The sequence below is a fragment of the Oculina patagonica genome, chromosome 2 (genome assembly GCF_052425735.1).
Source record: "Oculina patagonica isolate OP01 chromosome 2, crgOcupat, whole genome shotgun sequence".
NCBI classification, from domain to species: domain Eukaryota; kingdom Metazoa; phylum Cnidaria; class Anthozoa; order Scleractinia; family Oculinidae; genus Oculina; species Oculina patagonica.
In genome coordinates this window covers 25,853,493-25,873,330 of record NC_135759.1, presented here as the reverse complement: position 1 = coordinate 25,873,330, position 19,838 = coordinate 25,853,493, and the positions used below count along the sequence as shown (strand labels likewise).

At 38.6% G+C, this 19,838-nt stretch overlaps 2 protein-coding genes and 1 non-coding gene across 4 annotated transcripts in view; 2 read left to right on the top strand and 1 right to left on the bottom strand.

Annotated features, from left to right (window-relative positions):
* The window catches only part of LOC144643794 (uncharacterized), a 128,706-nt gene that overhangs the window by 10,894 nt on the left and 97,974 nt on the right, over nucleotides 1-19,838 (top strand). The gene's annotated exons all lie outside the window — the stretch shown is intronic.
* Nucleotides 199-17,275, bottom strand: LOC144643784 (adhesion G-protein coupled receptor D1-like). 2 transcript variants are annotated; one of them, XM_078503126.1, is made up of 23 exons: nucleotides 16,897-17,275; nucleotides 16,769-16,805; nucleotides 14,409-14,582; nucleotides 13,010-13,174; nucleotides 12,308-12,406; nucleotides 11,848-11,921; nucleotides 11,394-11,480; nucleotides 11,087-11,258; nucleotides 10,648-10,776; nucleotides 10,347-10,407; nucleotides 9,753-9,867; nucleotides 9,535-9,587; nucleotides 8,635-8,770; nucleotides 8,071-8,174; nucleotides 7,388-7,490; nucleotides 6,771-6,921; nucleotides 6,603-6,669; nucleotides 6,462-6,528; nucleotides 6,113-6,198; nucleotides 4,350-4,476; nucleotides 3,169-3,210; nucleotides 2,242-2,382; nucleotides 199-1,657 (listed from the first exon to the last, which is right to left on the bottom strand). In XM_078503126.1, exons 1-23 carry the CDS (start codon nucleotides 16,939-16,941, stop codon nucleotides 1,643-1,645), a joined length of 2,250 nt encoding a protein of 749 aa, XP_078359252.1. In that variant the 5' UTR covers nucleotides 16,942-17,275; the 3' UTR covers nucleotides 199-1,642. The 2 variants fall into 2 exon arrangements, with proteins under 2 accessions (XP_078359252.1, XP_078359251.1); XM_078503125.1 differs by lacking the exons at nucleotides 16,769-16,805; nucleotides 16,897-17,275 and having other exon boundaries at nucleotides 14,409-15,612.
* Trnas-cga (transfer RNA serine (anticodon CGA)) lies at nucleotides 1,846-1,927 on the top strand. Its single transcript has one exon. It is a non-coding gene; the product is annotated as a tRNA-Ser (tRNA).

Below are 19,838 nucleotides of genomic sequence, written 5' to 3'. Positions count from 1 at the left end.
TTGAGATTGCGCAGAGCCGGAGGAGGTTATAAGTATTAACGAGGGTCTAAGAGCATATAATCAAGGACACTACGGCTTGCATATTTCGGTTTCTGAGTAGGGGGAACTAAAACGTGGAGAGGGGTGGGGCTTATGAGGTTTTTTTTAGGTAGGCCATATACTGAGAAGGCTAAGTTAAATATAAAAAACGCCTTTTTAGAAGAGTACTTTTATTAAAAAATATATATATCCTGACTACTAGTACAGTTTGTTTGGTAGCAACCTAGTCATGTAATTTTTAAATTACCTGAAATATTACATGTAATGTGTATATACAATAAGTGATAGTTAATACCATGCAAAAGTCAATTACATTGACACTGGATACATACGTAATCAGAATTTTTTTTATTTACATGTAGCCATAAACGCATAACAATGAACAATATGTGCAAAATAAACAATGAAACTCCTAAAGTGTTATGTCATTCCTGTGAAATTGTTAATGGGTCTAAATACTATTACCTATCTTTTAACACTCCAACTTTTTTTAATTTAATTTTCCTCGTGGATCAAAAGTATGTCTAGTCTTAGAGCTACGCTGTAAAATTGCGCGCTCGGCGTCTCAAAATCAAGGGAAAAAGAGGTCGGGTAAAAAAGCTTTGTAAAAGGCCTAATTTTTACAAATCAAACATGATGAAATTGCATATTCGCGCTTGACGTTTACAGTTGCTTGAATGCCGCTCTTAGGAAGAAGGAAGGTACAGCTGACCACGCGAACAGTTTAAAAGTTCTTATTAAATTACAGTTTTTGAATCTCCGAGTTCACAGAAATTAGAAAAGTATTTCAGCTTAACAGGATGTGGCAGTTAGTAAAACTCAGTGACACTGAGTTTTGGTTAAGTGCCTTCTTAGTCTGAGATGGAACCTTCTGTTGCAAACTTAGGACGGGTATTGTATGAGTACTGTAATCATTACACCCGCTTTCAGTGTTACGTGCATAGCTATCTTTGTTCATCCATCTTTCGACATCGTATTTGACGTGCTGTTTGAAATTACCCAATCAAAACCGATGCATATCGGTGTTGGTTTCATACAAAATGTAAGCCCACAAGTTCAGAAGGTCATGCTAGTGAGCTATGATTGGCGGATTTCGATCCGTCTAGTTTGTTTAGCATGTCGAAAGATGGATGTCGATAGAAAGCCGCCATGCACGTAATGCTAAAGGGGTCTAAGTGTCGATAATATACCATGTATCATCTTTAGCTTCGTTAGAACTGCCACATTATTTTTCCAGATCGACTCTCGGCCTATAGGGAGCAAATACGACTAAGACTTGCACAATAAAATTAACAAGTTATGTTAATCCCATACTTGGGATGCATTCTGTCAGGCATTCTGTCGCCAGTACCAAATTATTCTCCTGGGAAGAAAGCTGCACTGAAGGGAACAAATGTCTTGACTAAGAACACAACAGGGCTCGAAAAAATCCCACGCACTAAGCACCAGGCCATCGCGTCATTTACTCTTGATTTGATGATAATTATAATCACGTCTGTCCATTTCTGACCAAAAAAACTATCCATTTTTTCCCCTTCCTTCCGTGGCCCATGTCAGCCATAGATGATCTATGCACACAACAATCAGCTTTCAGCAAACGCCATTACTCTGAAGAAGCCTGAAAAAAGCCAAAAGGTAACAGGGAATTAATAAGTGATAGTGACATTCTGTTTTGACTTTATCATAGGGCCTGTATGTTAAGTAGGTGTGAGTGGAGGTAAAAACACTGTTATAAACCTTGCTCAAGGTCAATAACTATCAGAAACTACAATGGTTGATATTACAAACACACAAACCAACACATCAGCTGCGATGGCCGAGTGGTTAAGGCGTTAGACTCGAAATCCAATGGGGTTTCCCCGCGCAGGTTCGAATCCTGCTCGCAGCGAGTATAACATTTTTCTTTAACCAACTATTTTTGGGCATACTTAGTGTACACTCTGAGTTTAGGAGACAAAAGAAAGAGCAAAACAATATTCTAGAAGATCGTGTATAGAGGGTTAGTTGAGGTTAAAATAAAGGAAAAACGGAGAGGCAATGTGAGAGTCAAGCTAGTGTCGTCTCCAAAACTCACAGGACCTCAGGTAGTTCAATGTACTAAGTATTAGGCAACGCACCTCCTAAGATATGACTAAGTATAAAAAATGCTAGCCCTGTTTATATTGGGAATCATCAGAATAGGGAACTTCACATTACACTCACCCTAAACGTAGAGGCTTTCTCTGAGAGGGAGCTGCGAGGACCTGCCGGTACCACTGAAGAGGTTGATAACCGTTTACGGATGTAGCGAAAAGCTTTGAGAGATTTCCACGCCTCTTTCTTGCGCTTGAAGTTCTTGCGAATCTGAAATGACGAGGTAAAATATTTATCACGTCTTCACTTTGTTAATTATTAGTGACCTTTTTATCAGTCACATTAAAAAGTATTAGCCACACCACGTTTTGAGTCTCCATGCTAGTTGTTCATTAGCCTGTTACCATACATTTCATTTAATTAAGTTTTGAGAATCTGGTGGTAAATCATGACCGCTGACCGGTTAGCTCAGTTGGTAGAGCGCCGGACTACCGTGCGGGAGATCTCGGGTTCGACTCCCAGACCGGACCAACACTCAGGGTCTTAAAATAACTGAGGAGAATATGCTGCCTTTGCAATGACATCTGCAAATGGTTTTAATATTCTAGTTTTCTCGAATAAGAACGATAAACCGTAGGCCCCGTCTCCTGCATCTTCATTGTCACGGTCAGCAGGGGACGTAAAAGAACCCACACACTTATCGTAAAGAGAAGGGCATCGAGTTCCCGGTGTTGTGGTCTGGTCTTTGCTCCATTGTACTGCGTACTGTGGAATGCTGGGAGATATTAGCTGTATAAGCTACTCTATAGATCCGAGGGTAACCAAAAGTGATGTAGGTGATGTATGACAACATAGTTGCTTGCTATATATAGGCAATGAATTTATTATAACTGTTATACGTTATTGTTGATCACTGGCTTGGAAAACGCCTATAATGCTACAGCACAGATCAACTATATTTTTCAGAAATTTCAAATCAAAATATCACCCTCTGACCACGTTAATACCCTACGATAGAACACGACAAAATAATGTTTTAATACAACAGATACACACCTCAGAATTAAACAGACAGTGGAGGAGAAAGATGAAAAAACCCTGAAAAAAAAAACAAAGTATCGTATAACCATTCTTGTTTTTTAAGTATAGCACAATACGAAATTGCACCTTTGCTTTTCTTGTTTTGGCGGGATTTATTAACATAATTTGCAATTTAAAATTACAAGCATCGTCCCCAAGCCCCTTCATCGGCTTCCAAAATTTAGACAAACATCATCCAATATGGCGTCGAAAACGACGACTGACAAGAAAACAATGAAACTGATGAAACACTTCAAAATGTGGAAAAGCTACTGACTAAATTATGAGCTGTCGACTGGTTTGTTAAAATGTATGTGCAACAAAGCCTGAAGAATGGAGAGGACATGACAGACATTCAGGCCGGTAACACTTAGGTTCGAAAGGTAAGAATAGTTGAATTCGTAAATGTAAAACACAATGTCATGTAAATTGTGTTCTAACTTGTTCAATTATTGAATGCGATTCGTTAAATTTTATGATTTTGACCAAATTCACAAGAAATTGATGTGCAAGTGACAATCACCGCAATGCTGGTTGATATTAACGACAGACTTCAAATAAGCTTCTCTTGTGTGTTCCACCAATATGGCAGGCACGTCCTTGTTAATCGAATCTCCTGAAATGGGCCCTTTACAGCTTACAGTCACATCCACCATGCTGGGGGGGGGGGGAGGGCAAGCGTACGCTCTGGGACTTGAAAACGAAAGAAAGTCAAGCATGTCTGGTTGAAGTCGCTCTGTTTTGGATTCCCGCGCCTTTCCCTCCAGAATGGTGTTATTTTGTACCATACTGTGACCGTCAGCTTCCAAGGACCCATTGGCTGAGAACTGTCAATTTAAGCTAAGCGACTGGCGACTAGTAGTATTTTTAACCCCCCCCCAACCGCCCCCCCCCCCTCCCCTGCGATAGGATGTTTGTCCCCAGTCAGAGCTAGCACTCGAACTCGGATGACTTGATCCGGAGTCTAGCGCGCTAATCCGCGCCTCTTAAATATATGCACTTAGGCGGAAAAAAGGAAACTAGAACATTCGAACTAAGAGCTTCCCGTCTTGAAAAAAATAAGGCCCAATTTCTCCTGATGCTCCATGGGTATAATGCTATCTATAGATTAAGTAGAGCTTATTTATACTTTTAATCACGATGAAATAGTCAAGTACCTGCATGGTGTTAAAAAGAGCGAATAAATACTGGAATACGACATTTTGTGTCGCAAACACCAGCAGGCCGAACAACCACGTGATTCCAAGAAGGGGGAAAAGAACCACTAGCGACTTGAGAGTCGATCTATAATGGAAGAAAATGTTGCTGCCGTTAATAATGGGAGACTTTTTTAGAACAAAATGACACAAGAGAAAGCACAAAGAGAACTACTCTGCTCATCAAAGTTTAAACTTATTGTTCTGTGTTTGTTTACATCAATTTCTTAGAGCGGTTTTTTTCAGGGGGGAAGAAACGAGGTCTGCGACCGAGTAGCGATGCTCTCACAACTTGCAAAGCGATCAATGCACGATGTAGTCAGCGGTTTTTGGACGATGATGCAACAAGCAATTTTTTCCCGCGAAATGCCGTGGAATCACTTATTATAAAGGGGTTCAATTCTCTTAACTAAAAATCTAAAAGCAGCGTGTTTATCCGAAAATTTCGTCATCGTCGTGTAGTTTTAAGAACGCAGAATTTTGTGATGCCGTGCTACTTTTCAGTGCTGAAATGCAAATGTTTGTACCACGATTTTCAACTGGCCCACATGGAGATTGTAAATGAAGTAAAACAAAGAAGCGAGTCAACAAAAACCTCGAAACAATAGAGCAAGAACAATAGCTCCGACCAGCGCGGGAATATCCGATCACCACGGTTTCATACCATTCCCGTGATGGTTTTATTTCATATCAAACACCACATATTGACACCAAGAACCTTTCCGGAGAAATTTTCGCCTTTAAAGAAAATTAGAAAGTCTTTTTTATTACTACATATAAAAAATCGAACTCTCTCACTGGTCCCATGCTATTATAGTTGGCAAGTTCACAAAAAGGAGCTGCTCATGCGCCTTAGAGACATCCGCTGACTACCCCCCGATGATTGCTTGCAAGTTGTGAGAGCATCGCTCAGATTTCATATGAGAATGTAGGGAAGTTGCTTCCCCCTCCCCCCTGGGTTTTTCAATTGAAAAAATAACAAAGTAATCACACTGGCCAGTCACAAAAGACACAATACACGTAGCAGGCGCAAAACGCAGAAAAACGTGTTTGCACGAATTACAATTGGTTTCAGTTTAACTTCTGATTGGACAAGAAGTGGTGCGTGTTTTAAACCAATCATGATCACTAATAGACTACGAGCAGTCCCTATTTTTTCGCAGAGTCCGTCGAGCTTGAAGCGAAAAAATACGCGCGGGGGGAGGAGGCGGGGCGAGGCGAGAAGATTTTTTGCGCTTCTCGCCTCGCCCCGCCTCCTCCCCCGCGCGTAATTTTTTTCGCTTCAAGCTCGTGGACTCTGCGAAAAATGGGACTGCTCGTAGTCTAGATCACTAAGCGTAGAAATGCAAAACTAAAGCAAATGCAAAAAAATTTCGACACACGAGTAAAAACCGTTTTATATTTAACGGGGACACAGACAAAATAGTATAAAAAGACAATCCACGGTTTGGTTCCCCAACAGACTGGCTCCCACTCAGATGACTTCCCAGATGCTCTACGTCCCCTGTTAGCGTTTCTGTAACATGCATTGCAACTCCCCCTGAGGGGATTTGTGTCCATCGCAGTCTACCCCACTCCCCAAGGATTTTATTGCCAGATTTCCCTGGGTAGAGAGAGGAACTGCGAGAATATGTCCTGCTCAGAACAGTCAGTATATATAGTTCGTTCTAAGCTGAGCTACACTGGTAAAATTGTAATTATTTACAAAACACCTTGAGCGTTACCTGACGATATCACCCATGCATGTTCTTCCTGTTGTGTGAAGACGACAAATCTCATTCAAAACCATCGCTAAAATCACAATGTTCGCCTGAAATAATTTTAAATCAAGCACAAGTTTATTTAACTTTCCACGTTATCATAAAATTAGTTATTAGCCATTCACATTCCTCATCTCGTTTACTCTATCTCTCAGTAGCATCTTAGTAATTCATAATATTTAATTGGAAGCTAAGGATGTGGTAGTTGTTAGTTTGAGGCTTACATATGATTAGTTGGACTAAGCGTTCTGTTTTTTCTATTGTTTCTTTGTTTTTGTTTTTGTTTTGTTTTTTGAGGTACCTTTTAACTTACCAGAATAGTTCCAGCAACAGGAATAATGAAAGCTAGCAGTGCGTTTCGTTCTGGTGAAATCCAGCAACTGTAAGACAAAACAAATTGCGTTACAAAGCTGGGACTAATGGTTAATTGAACAACACTCTCGTCCCTTTTTACCTGGTTTTTGTTCCGTAATCAGAGAATCTACTAGCGGCTGTTATGAAAACAATGAAAGCTGGAACTCCTGTGTAAAATCAAACCAAAATATTGGTATGTCATCAGTAATAATGCATGATATCAAAAAAATGTGTTTGATTCTGACTTCAGTAGAACATGCACACTAACCCCAAGCTAGCACGATGTAATGATAAATTTTTGAAGCCAGGTTGAAGACCTTGACGACCATGGTGTAGAGATGGAGTCCCTCGCACATCATCCAACCGAATGATACCAAGTAGAAGTAGTGAAGCATGATTGCTGTGAACTTACACTGAAACTAGAGAAATAGGAAGGAGAGAAAAATAGCACAAACTGTCATTATATTTAAGGCTAAGAGCACCAGCAGCATCGATACCCGGACGATCACTGCTGATCATGATTGCCTTTGCCGGTTAACGGCGTAGAGATAATTTCACCCTACAATTAGCATTGAGACTTGGAGCCCCATGAAACAATGCACTTTATCTTGTCTGCAGTGATTTGTCTCTTACTGAAGCTTTACATGAAATGACGAGTACGAAAACTGGACTAGTTACCCTGCTGAACTTCTGATTGATTTCAAGCTTGTCTCGATATGGAGTTCAATCTCGTTTACTTGTAGACGGTGATGGTGATTTATGGTAGGATATATAGCCGGACGTCATTATGCCAAAAGGAAAATCTAGCAGTACTTTTAATTCCACTTTGTGCATGTGTTATTTATAACAAATCTTATCAGTGATTATAAAACCTAAAGACCAAACCTTGTTCTGAGTCTGTTCTATTCCAATTAAAAATATTGTCTGAGAGATGGCGATAGAGATCAACAGGTTTCCATGTATAATGTGACGGTCTGTATTCAGCTGTCTGTAGGGAAACAAAAACATTACAAGTACTCATTTCATGAGCAGAAACTAATTGTTCCCCTGTTCGCCGTGTTACGTTTGTACCAATTACTCCCCCCACCGAGGGGGAGGGAGGGGGGAAGCCAGACGGCCGCACTCTAGTCGTGTGGGTTTTTTTTTTTCAGATTACAGTCAACTCTCTCTTAATGGACACCTCTATAAGACGGACACCACCATAAGACGGACACGGGGTGTTGGTCCCGTCCCTGCCGTTTTTCAGTCATTATACTGAAACTAAACTCCCTATAAGACGGACACCTCTATAAGACGGACAGTTGAAGCCGGTCCCGAAGGTGTCCGTCTTAGAGAGAGTTAACTGTATAACCCCCTGGTAAAACTATACGTAGCCTATGTTTTTAGCAGTGGGATGTTCGATAGCTTTGCTTGCTGGATCTTCCAAATTAACTACGGAAGAAAGTACAATGTTTCGGTTATGCTATTACATTTCTTGCAAACACTTTCTTAGAAATGCCTTGGCCTGTTAGAAACAAAGACGAGGACAATTTGTCCCTGAGTTAGTACTTTATCAAAGTGAAACTTACGTAAAAACCGCAAACGAAGTAATGGCGCCAACTGCTCCAAATAAAGACAACACGCAGCCAACGTATGTAATGATACTCAGCGCAAACTTATTGGCTTTTGACAACTGGAAAATGGAAAAAATATAGGAAATAAGGAGAACAATAAGCTTGAATAATGAAAAGTTATGCATTTTTATTGAACATTACAGTAAAAAGATCTTCACAGCTACAACAGCCACTTATAGCCTGGGCATAGATACGTTATGGAAAAAATAATTGTGCCTGGACCGATGAGGAGTACGTTCTACCAGTGTAATGCGGGGTAGACGTCGGTGAAGGGGAGCAGGGAAGTTCAAAAGATGGCGTAACTTCATGAAAGTGGGCAAAAATGCAAACATTTGACTTAAATAGGCAAAGCAGGGCTCCTAGGTCTTACAGTGGTGTTTTAAAACAGGACACGGCGCTAAATACTCTGAAAAATGCTGCGGCATAATTTTGCTACCATTCTAGCGGGACAGTTAGTTGCTAGAATTTTAACTTTTCTCCACAAAGCTATGCGGCCGGCGCGGGCTTTACTACACTTACCGAGAATTCCCCTGATCCCATGAGAATAGCAAAGTTGGTAAGATGACCACAGGCACACACTGTATGTGTGTTGTTAGACTTCTCAGTAACCACGTGACAACCCTCACGTGACCAAGCTCCTCGACCGTAAGAAGTGCTAGCAAAAAAATGTAGAAAATGCAACAACCTTCGATTTATCCCTTTCGACAGGTTCTTATTTGGAAGACGGAGTAAGAGTTCGCGCAAGCAATATAAAAATTAAGCATGCAACACAAGGCATATTCTGTTACCCACCCTTAAGCACATAATTGCACAAAACCATTACCATTTATTTGTGCCTGTAGCAAGATTCGAAATAAAGATATCATTTTTAACCTGTCAGTTCCAGGCATGCAACATAAAATATATAGTATGGGTAATTTAACGCCAAAGGAACTGTTCTATAGCATAGTTTATAGAGGGAGATGGTCAGGAAACCCCAAAAATGTCTTTGTTGTTTGTTTTTGTCCGCTATTTTGGGTGTTGACCCTGCACAATACCTGACAAAACACAATAGATGTTGCGTGTGTTCATGCAACTAACCAATAGAGAAATTGCGATTATGTTATTGATGCATAGTGTATGAGGGCAAAACAAACGATGTTGCACTCGGGGTTGTGGACCTTCCGACATAAGTCTTTGGTTCTAGTGATTGATTAAAAAATTCATTCAATTGTTTTGCTTTAAAATGAAATGTTTTTTTTAACTTTTTGCAGGTGCAGAAAGACTTCATTTCTGTGCTTTGTACTCTGACAAGGCACGCTCGAATTCATTGCCCAATAGCCACTATTGGCACAGTGAAGGTACATGCATAAGCATAAGGAAAGGGCTTTCAACTAAATTTATAGCAGGGTAAAATTGATATAGTAGTAGTACACTTACTTGATCGAAAAATCCCAGAAAGCACAGTATGTATACTCATTTTCATCAAGAACCTACGGGGACAAAAACATCTCATTCAGCTGAATTGTCAACCAGCTGAGCTTGTATAGAACAACCTGTTTCTGTCAATCTAGCTGAAACAAAATTCTACACAGCAAAACAATGATAACACTGAATTCTTTCTAGGTGACCCTCTCGCTTGCTTTTTCGTAACTTACCTTTACATGCTTCATTACAACGAAGATATTTCTTTCAACATTCTCTTTTACTGGAACACTGAGTGACATGGAGATCACGTGACTGTTCATCTTTAGAGTCTGATTAGTGCCAATCCTACAACAATCGTAAACTGATGAATAATGTGATGATGATGACAATGACAATGCTTATTTAGCACTTTTTGAAAAGAGGGATTTTTTTCTGCGAATTTTATGAGCCATTTCACAGTAAAATACAGAGAGTGAGGTAGAGTAGTTTCTGAATTCGTGGGGAAAAAAGGAAAACACTTTATTAACAAAAAAATATAAATGTGCAGATACAAAGACGTAGCATAGCTTAAAAGGTGTGCTACTCGAAACTTAAACGTGCCTTGAATGGGTAAAAATCGTAATCCTTTAATACGCATAAAGAAGACACACAAATGTTAACAACCGCACATAAAAGCTTACTCACAATGGAGCACTCATGGAATGATCTAAGGGGACACAAAAACTCCATAAGGGATCACGTGGCCACTAAGGCTCCAGGCCATCACTCTTTTTCAAAGTGAGTTAGAACAAAAAAAATTAAATTAATGAAAAGTGAATACTTACATTCGTACTGGTACCATAGAATGCACATTCATATACAGAGCACCTACTGAGCGGCAAGGATCTGCGAAAAAATATTGTAACTATCAACATTTTTGCTGTTCAGTTGACTTGACATGACTTTGTTTCAACCCGTTTTCAAGTATGTAGTGTCATTAATTTTTATCGTTTGATTCGCGGGAGCTTTTACAAAATGGCCCTGTAGGTAATAGCGGTAGGAAAACATCCGAGTTTGAATAGGAAAGGCGAAGAACTTGCGTAAACCAGACATTCTTTTGGCTTTCATTGCTCTTCGGGTACTTACATTTGTCTTCAGAGAGCAGTTTCTGTGGCAAGCGTATATACATTTGTTTCCAGGACGTCTTGTTGTATAGGTCAAGCTGAGATTCTTCAGGAAATTTATACATGCCACTGACCTTTACACTTTCAAACACTAAAATAAGAAGAAACATAGTAGTAGGTTAAAAGTAAGAAGCTTTTGGCAGGTTAGGTTTTTTCTGCGACTTCTTTTAAATATTCGTGTGGTTTCGCTGGTATTCGTCAAATGCTTAGTACCAAAACTTTCCGTAAGTATTCGTAAATTTTCGCTGGTAATCCTGGTCAGTATTCGTCAAATGTGCATGCTTACCGAAGCTCTCCGTGAATGTTCGTATGGTTACACTGACTTCGCTGCTAGCTGTCAGTGCTTACCGAAGCTCTCCGCGAATATTCGAATGGTTTCGCTGCTATTTGTCAGTGCTTACCGAAGCTCTTCGTAAAGATTCGTATGGTTTCGTTGCTGTTCGTCAGATCCTTCACAACTTCTTTCCACAGGTCGTCTAGAACGGCTATGACTTCGAAAGCGTTGAATGCAGCAGAACTGTTTCTTTGTGAACTGAGGGTTTCAAGGACATCGCCAGCATCGTTTGCAGTTGTCTATAAAAGCGATTTATACCATAAATCTGTTTCTATGAGTATACCATTTTAAGGAATAATAACATCGTATTTCATGTTTCGAGTTTATTTGGACCACAAACCAATGTCAAATTTTCTTTTAGCTGAACCACTTACCCGTAAAATATCCCGCATCGTCATTATAGATGTATTGCTGTGCATCCTCTCCTTGAATTTTTCAGTCTCTTTTGTGAGGCATTTAATCTTTAAGAGACAAAACACTGTTTAGCAAAGGCACAGTCTGTTGCATGTTCCAATTACTTAAGCAGAGGTTTAAGATGTCTAGATCTCGGGTTGTCCCCCCTCTTTGAAAAGAGGTATCGGCTAACTGGAGATCTTTAGTATTCGCTGCCAAAGCTGAACAAAAAAGAGCGACTGTTCCGTCTAAACAGGATTAAAACATTGCCATACTAACAACAATTGGCCACGCCCAACTCTTAGACACCGCTTGTTTGTCCATTGGAAATTTTGAGTTTCAATTGTCCATTTCTAACGGAACATCTTCATTTAAGACTCTTTTGCGAGTCAAACAAAGGTTAAGGACTGTCGATGACCAACATTTTCCACTCACCTTTTCCTGAACAGGCACTAACTGACAGAGTTTCCAGTTTAAGGGATTTACAGTCGGGCTTGAGGTTCTTGAAACTACAAAAAAGCACAACCAATTATTTTATGCTTTATTTGCCACAGACAGTTATTCTATCTACCCGTCTGTCTGTCTGTCTGTCTGTTTGTCTGTCTGTCTGTCTGTCTGTCTGTTTGTCTGTCTGTCTGTCTGTCTGTCTGTTTGTCTGTCTGTCTGTAAACGTAAATATGTTTTTTTACTAATGGAATTACCGTATGAAAATAAAAGTGAATCAATCAATCTGCCTGTCTGCTTTTCTGTCTGTCTGTCTGTCTGACTGACTGTCTGCCTTTCTGTCTGTCTGTCTGTCTGTCTGTCTTTCTGTCCAGTAGACTAGCTGGCAAACTAGCTGGTTGGTTGGCTGGCTATCTCTTTATACTAGACTTATTAATGATTGAAGACCTACTTGTTGTGGTTATAGGCGATCTTGTGCCTTGTGAGATCGTCAAAGTAGGTACCAATACCTTCCTTCTGGAGGTACCGTGTGGTACTGCTGACGATTTCACTGTTGCAGGGAACAGAAAAACAACGTTAGATTGATTTAAATATGAAGTATCTTGGATTACATTTTTAAACTGATATAGATTCTCTTCATATGGAGTCAGTCACTTGTCGACAAATCAATTGTCTCTATGAGCCTAAGAATGACTGCATCCGGTGAATGTAAATATCGTTAATGCAAAATTTTAAGTGTGAGCAGCATTTGTTTTTCGTTCTTCCTTAAAAAAGTAAAGGGTTATTAGAAGAAATCCTGGACTGATTGGGTAAATCTGTCCGTTAGAAGGGATAGTAAAACCAAATTAAACAACTCGACACAAGATTATTTATAGGTTTGTTTTTGAAACAAAGATTAGAACACACTCGCACGCCGCGCTTGTGACAAAGCTGATAAACATCTTATCATTATTTCAATGAGCTTCGCATTGACGTTTCATCCTCGTCACGTTTATTCACAGAATGTTACAACTTTAGCACTTTGAACGTGAGCAGTGGAATAAAAAACGAAAGTTAACGACCAACTAATTGAGTGAGTGAATTGGCAGTCATCTACGATACACCTGATTTGCATTATGCAATCTGTGACAAAAATGTGGGATGCTCCTCTTACCTGAAATCGAAGGCGTTGGAACATCATGGGTGACCAGTGTCGTATAATGACTGTAGACCAGACTTACTGATGAGGAGCGTAATATATCGCTCTGACTTAGGCTCCCAATTGAAGACGTCGTTGGAGTTGGACTCAGTAAAATGGGACAGAAAGATGCAGTTTGGTCTGGCAAAAAAGTGAAATTGTAAGTTCATTGTTTTAACCATTTAATTTTCGCTTTTCTTGCCTCCATACGTGTCACGTTACATTTCTAGACGCTTGAACTGGTGTGAAATATCACATGAACAGTTAACAGTACTGCATGTTACAAACATTCACTGACAATGCCAAGTCATCTTTCAGATTACAGTAGAACCCCGGTACCTCGAACTCGGATAACTCGAACAACCCCGCTAACTCGAACTAACTTCCATTTCCCTTGTACCCACTTTTCAGTCATTTCTACGCGGTTAACTCGAAAACCCCGCTAACTCGAACTGTTTTTCGTTTCCCTTTAGAATTCGAGTTACCGGGGTTCAACTGTACTTTAAAATTGAAGGAAACCTCAAAATAATAGTTCTTAAACATAGAAAAACAACAAAGGAGTAATAAAACCCCGAAAATAAACAAGGATGGTTTCTACTGACGAAGATTAAGACGGATTACGAATGACAAACTTGAAAAAACTTGCCAATTTTTTCAAGTTGCGTGTTCCGTGACGTAGTTCTTTCAAAGCACTACAGGAGCTTGAAGTTCTCTTTTTGTTGTAAGGACAAAATTTCACGTGATGACGTCTTTGGGTTCGAAGGCAAATTTGCAGGATGAAGGGTAAAAAAATCAGCGCTTTTTTATTAATTTGATCGCTTCAAGGTGAAAGCTTGGTACCTGACATTGACGGCTGTCTTTTATTCTGTTATATTTTACTTGACAAAACAATTGTCATCACTGAATTATCTTTTCCGTGCGATTTTCTTCTTCTGCCTAATTTCATATCCAGTTCACTTGATCTGCTTATGGCTTTTCATGGCTCGTGCAAGAGGAGCAATCCATAGGTATTGCAATGGGTATTAGAGCGGTTTTCACTTGAGTGTCGAAAGTAAATTGCGTTTGCTTTGGTTTTGCATTGCTACGCTTAGTGATTGGCTTAAAAATCTCGCGCCTCTTTCTCAGCCAATCAGAACTAAAACCAAAACCAATCGTGACTCGCTCGCGCACGTTTTCCCAAGCTTCGTGTCGGTTACATGTATTTGCTTCAAGTTTTGATTGGTTCACTGGATTGTCTGTGGCCTTTATGCATATGATTGGCCAGAGTAATTACTATGGTTTTGGTTTTACGACACTCAATTGAAAACTGCTCTATTAGCACTAAGTTATAAGAAAATTTAATTTAATTATATGAAAAAAAAATAATAAAGCATACCTCCACTCGCAATGTTCATACATGTCCCTTTCGTTGCATGATAAAAAGGACGGTCGGACGGGCAGTTGTAAAGAACGGCTTCTTTCCCAACTATATAACAGCCATAAAACTTTCTGCAGTCATTTTGGTCGGGAAGAAAATACGGCACTTGAGACCGTGTGCAAAGCAAACCGTCTGTGAAAGTAGGGTTAAATATAGTAAATATAGGCAAGTGAATATAGGCACGATGATAATCGAAGAAATTCTTCTGAACACAGTTACAATAAGAATGCATGGTCGAATTTCGTGCTCGGAGCCGCAAACTATCAAGGTTTTTACAAGAGCAAGCAGTCTACTTTTTAGTACAACCATTTGCCAGATCTAGAATAATAATAATGATATTTATATAATATTTATATTGCGCATTTTCTATAAAATAATCAAATGCGCATTACAAACATTACAATGGATACAAAAATAAGAACATATTTACAATCTCTACGAAATCAAAAACAAAACTTACACTATTTACAATTGGCTATAAGAAAAATGATTTGGTAAAAATAATATAAAAATCTAAATAAATGCCTTGCTGAATAAAAATGTCTTAAGTTTCTATTAAACAAAGAATATCAATTTATTGACAGGTTTATGCCATGAAACAATAAAAGCATATAAAGATAACAAATTAGGTAGCAGGAAAATGATGTTATTACACGGGAAACTCAGGAAGTGCAATTAAGGTGCATAAATTATCTCGCTCTTTTTGAAACCCACTTTCTTTTTCTAACGAAGGAAAAAAACTTACAAAAAAATTTATGCTTGAAGAAAGGCGCCGGGAAATGCTACCCCAGTTCTGTTAAAAAAATACAGCAAATCAAGCGTTTTCTTAGACTGAAGAAAAGGTATGAAGTTTTATTTTTTCTGGTTTTGAACTCTTTTCCTATAATTTCCGGTATTCCAGCTTTTCCGGTTTTAAAATAAAATCCACCGGAGAACCAAGTTAAGTTGTCTAGCACCTGGGAATTCAGTCTTTTTTGGACTTTTATGTTTAATTGAAAGTTTCGAGAAGAACTAGTCTGCAAGGCCGGCGTTCAAAGGGGAAGGAGAAGGGGAGTTCGAGCGTGTCGCACTTCGCGCTCTCTCCTCGCACCTCGCGCTTCGCGCTCGAACTCCCCTTCTCCTTTGCCCTTTGAACGCCGGCCACGCAGGCTAGAGAAGAACAAGATTAAGTCCTCGTACTGCTTACACAGTTATACACTCTCTTTTTTCTATAAGAATATCTTTTTCCAGACCAGGCTGACATTTCTTATTTTTGCCGATTTTGGGCTGAAACTATTCTTGTGAATATTCTTAGATTATAGTGTATGACATTTCCGTTTTGAGATATATTGAGGTATCATTTACAACAGTGTTTGGTGTTGCAGAAATGCTACCGCTGCTTTTGTTTTTGTTTGTTTTTTGGCAAGTTTTGCCACGTAGAGAAAGGAAAAATTTTATACTGTTTAGTTAAAAACAGCACTGATGATTGTATCGTATTTACAGTTTTTAGCACACAATTATATTCTTTTTAAAATCTCAGCCTCGGGTTTATTCTTAAAATATTCTTACAATTTCGCAAATTTTAGCCTCGACATTCTTATAACATATATTCTTATAGGAAAAGAGAGTATAATCCATGCTTTTGACAAAAACCACTTTAAAGAGCACCTAATTACAAAGTATTCAGCTAAACTGACATCTGTGGTTTAAGTTTAAAACCACAAGTCCGAAGGAGCTCAATATGCTGTCAATTACTTTAACTAAAGAGGCATTTGTTGTGTCAGTCGCTGACGTCACACGGTCCACCGAATGCCTCACTGTGTAAAACGAGAAAGGTTTTAGTCAAAAAAGTAAGGTGGCGTTCGTTATTGTTGGATGCAATTGGAACTTTCATTCTTTAACTTGCCTTATGCTAAAAATTAAAGAACTGTTTTAAAGTATTCTAGGACGGGGATTAAATGCCCAACCGAACATTGCGTCTGCAGCTGTCTAGGGCATGTTACAATGATAACATAGCATGCAGCAAATTAAAATTGCTCGAGTACCCACTCTTTAGAGTATTTACAAAGTAATACATTTGAGTGAGCAATCTTAAAAGAGAAAAGCGCAATTCGCTCAATATATTGAAAATATCGAGGGGACTTTCTGTTTATGTCCAAAATACATCGTTTAGCCGACCACCGACAGAGAAAAGAATCTATCTAAGAAACTAATTACGTTCCCTTGCCCTTTAAGACGACCTTTTCTGTAATCCAGACTAGCATCGTCTTAGTGAGAAGTGAAGAGTAGAAGTTAATTCACTTTACGGTATGGGCTTAAACAAATTGGGTTCTACTTACCTACACTACTTATCCCGTCTCGACGTAGTATGCATACCTTAGAAACGATAGATGGCGACACACATGTGAATAAGAACATCCGAATAGCGGAATTCAAAAATTAACTGTGTAAATTTTCATTTCCTTACCTTGATCAGAAATACAATAAATGCAGCTCTTATATGTTTCGACATTGTTAGATCATAGAACAGCTTTGAAGCCAGTACGGTCGGGAAATGAGTAAAGAACCGAGCTATCTGAATTTTCGAGCAATAATGCTGGCAGAAGTCCTAGGAAACTCGAGAAAGGTTTACTCGCGGCCTAAATATACGGAAACCTAACCGCCTTTTGTCTATCCGTAACGTCTCCAATTAAACCACAAGCGAAACGTCGAATCGGCTTACAAAAGTAATTTGCATTAGAAGAGAAAAATTTTCAATTTGACTTTAGCGGATTAGCTGATGTATCTTGGTTCTTTGGCTGACAATAAATTTAAATTAAAGATCTTAAACCTTTTGTAAATCTTGATAGTGTCACTTGATTGCAGAATGTAGAATATTTAATCGATATGATAATCTTAATTGGAAAACGTCATTCTTTCAACACATGCACCATTCCTAACAAAGTGCCTAGACATATAGTGAAGCGGCTCAAAAAAAATTCAAATAAAGACCGGATTATAAATGCTAAGTAAGTGATTAAAAACAAAAAACATGAAGAAACGGCTATGGGTTTCTGATATTAGAAGATTACAGTGAATATATTGCAGCTTAGTTACAATGTATTCATAATTAGCGGTAATCCGGGAGAAGGTATAAAGTTCTATAAGTGATCACAGTTGGCATAGAAACTTAAGAATAGTGTTGAAGTAGCTATGTCATGATACTTTAAGGCTTTTTTTGGATGCACAGTGGTTACTTTCAAATAGAAAGGAACCCCAAAATAAAACACCAAAGAAGTAAAAATATTTTAACAAAAATGGCTACGACTGGGAGGAAAACAGATTATGAGCGACAAACGCGAAAAGAATGGCCAATTTTTTTAAGATGCAACGTACGTTATGTAGCACCTTTATAAAAGTCTTACTGTGGTACTTTTGTGTGTTTGCATGCTTACTCAATACTTTGTTTTTTGCAATTGTCTTAGATGGTTTTTCATTAATTCGAAATGTCACAGTTTTAATCTGTAACTCGCAGTTACTATGACAACCAATGTAAGGAGAATTAAAGGGACTGTGTTTTCCCAAATACTTGATATGAAACTTAATGTCTGGCAAGGAATTACTTCTGCGGATATAAGTGACAAATCCAAAGCTTTAGTGCAACCAAATTTGTCTCCCGGGCGTTATAATTTAAAGATACAAGCAAACGAGATAAAGTTTGAAAACTGTTCAGCCCAACAATATTTCAAAAACCCATTGTCACTTTAGTTGCTATCCGTAGCTTCTTTTGTGCTTGCTGTGTTATTCAAATGTTCCTTCGCTGTCTTAAGGAGGCTCGATGTAGTTTTTTTAGCCGAAGGGTGGTTGTTTTGAAAATTAAAATTATCTAGGAAGCCAATGTTCGATTGGTTTGCGCTCTTACAGATTTTTCTAAAATTTCGTCAACAGTTAGTAAATCTACTAAACTTTAACATATCAAAAAATAAACACCAAGTGTCAGTCTAGATTTCGAGAAAATCAAGCTTGTTTGAGAACAAAAGAAAACGTCAATCGTTGCTATGGTAACCGTTTGGCTAAGTGACGGGTAAAAAATAAAATTTGGTACATTTGATCATTATGGTGTATTTTGGCAAAAATCGAACATTGGCTTCCTAGGTAATTTTAATTTTCAAAACAACCACCCTTAGTCTAAAAAAACTACATCGAGCCTCCTTAAGAGGTTATTTTTATACTTCATTGAAGTTGATGGTAATTTCTCATGCGTAAATTTGTCTAAAAACCGTAATACAGTCCCTTTAACTAGCTACACACTGTGTTCAAGAACAATCCTATATATAGGTATATAAATGTGGCCAGTTACGGAATCGATTTGAAAATAGGTGAGGCCAAGTCAAATCTAATCAAAACTGTAAACTAAAAAATTACAAATCAGGGCCAAAGCACTGGAAGCTTTCAAATGTGACAGTCACCAGTCACTTAGCTTTCCCTATATAGACTAGGGGATGGATCGTTGAGACACAACTTATTTGGCAATGACTCCGGATCCGAGCCGAAATTAACAGTTTTTATTGCACGCAGTAAGTTTTCTATAAAAAAAAAAATAAAAGGAAAAAAGTTTTCTCATGATGCAAGGTTAGCCCCTTTGCTCCGTTTGCAAATGCACTTTGTTTCAGTTTGTTTCAGTTTGATTTGGTCTAGTTGGTCCTTAAATTTGCTTTTTAACATTAAATGTACAGGGGTGGGAACGTGCAAAACATTGAAGTGTGACATCAATTGCGACGACCTTTTGTTTTCAGAGATATAACATTTTTATTTACTAGCTAATAGGCAATCAGATGCAAAAAAACTTGGAAAAAGTTATTGTGAACGGGTTTACGAAACACTGCAAAAAATAGCTTATGTTTCCCACCCCTTAATTTATGTTGCCGCTCTGGGGTCACTGAAACCTCAATGTTTTCAGGAAACAGCATAAAATAGGGAAGAGAAGATAGTTCCCAGGGTACTGTGAAATGAAACTGAAGTAAACCTCAAGAGGAAGGTCAGGAAAGTCCATCTATGGTGAAAAAAAAAACGATAGAGGTCACATGGCCAACAAGACACTAATACACAAATACAATATCCCTTCTTACACCCAAAGCGTAAAAAAAAATTTCTTACGGTTTTCGCGATTTCGTCTTGTTCCGTCGTTTGTTGTTGTTGTTGTTGTTGTTTGACAAACGTGGTTCCATGTTAATCAGTTGTTGCTTCTTTAGACCTCTGTAAAGCCAATATTATAAATTAATGGCAATTTATCAAAACCAGAAACAAAAGCAACCTCTTTTTTAACTGCCTCTTTTCACTAAATTGTATCCCTTCTTCCCGCCCCCTGATTTTTCAAGGCAATCACTGTTTTCTCAATAATTTTATCATCGTCGTGTAAATAGGCTTCTG

What these genes read in the sequence shown, in the direction of transcription:
- LOC144643784 (XM_078503125.1), bottom strand. Translation starts at nt 14,682, where the DNA reads ATGCATTCTTATTGTAACTGTGTTCAGAAGAATTTCTTCGATTATCAT. An exon ending in TTCTGGGATTTTTCGATCAA is followed by an intron (nt 8,771 to 9,534) that starts GTAAGTGTACTA and finishes TTTTTTTGCTAG; the next exon opens with CACTTCTTACGGTCGAGGAG. An exon ending in CTCTTTTTAACACCATGCAG is followed by an intron (nt 3,211 to 4,349) that starts GTACTTGACTAT and finishes TTTTTTTTTCAG; the next exon opens with GGTTTTTTCATCTTTCTCCT.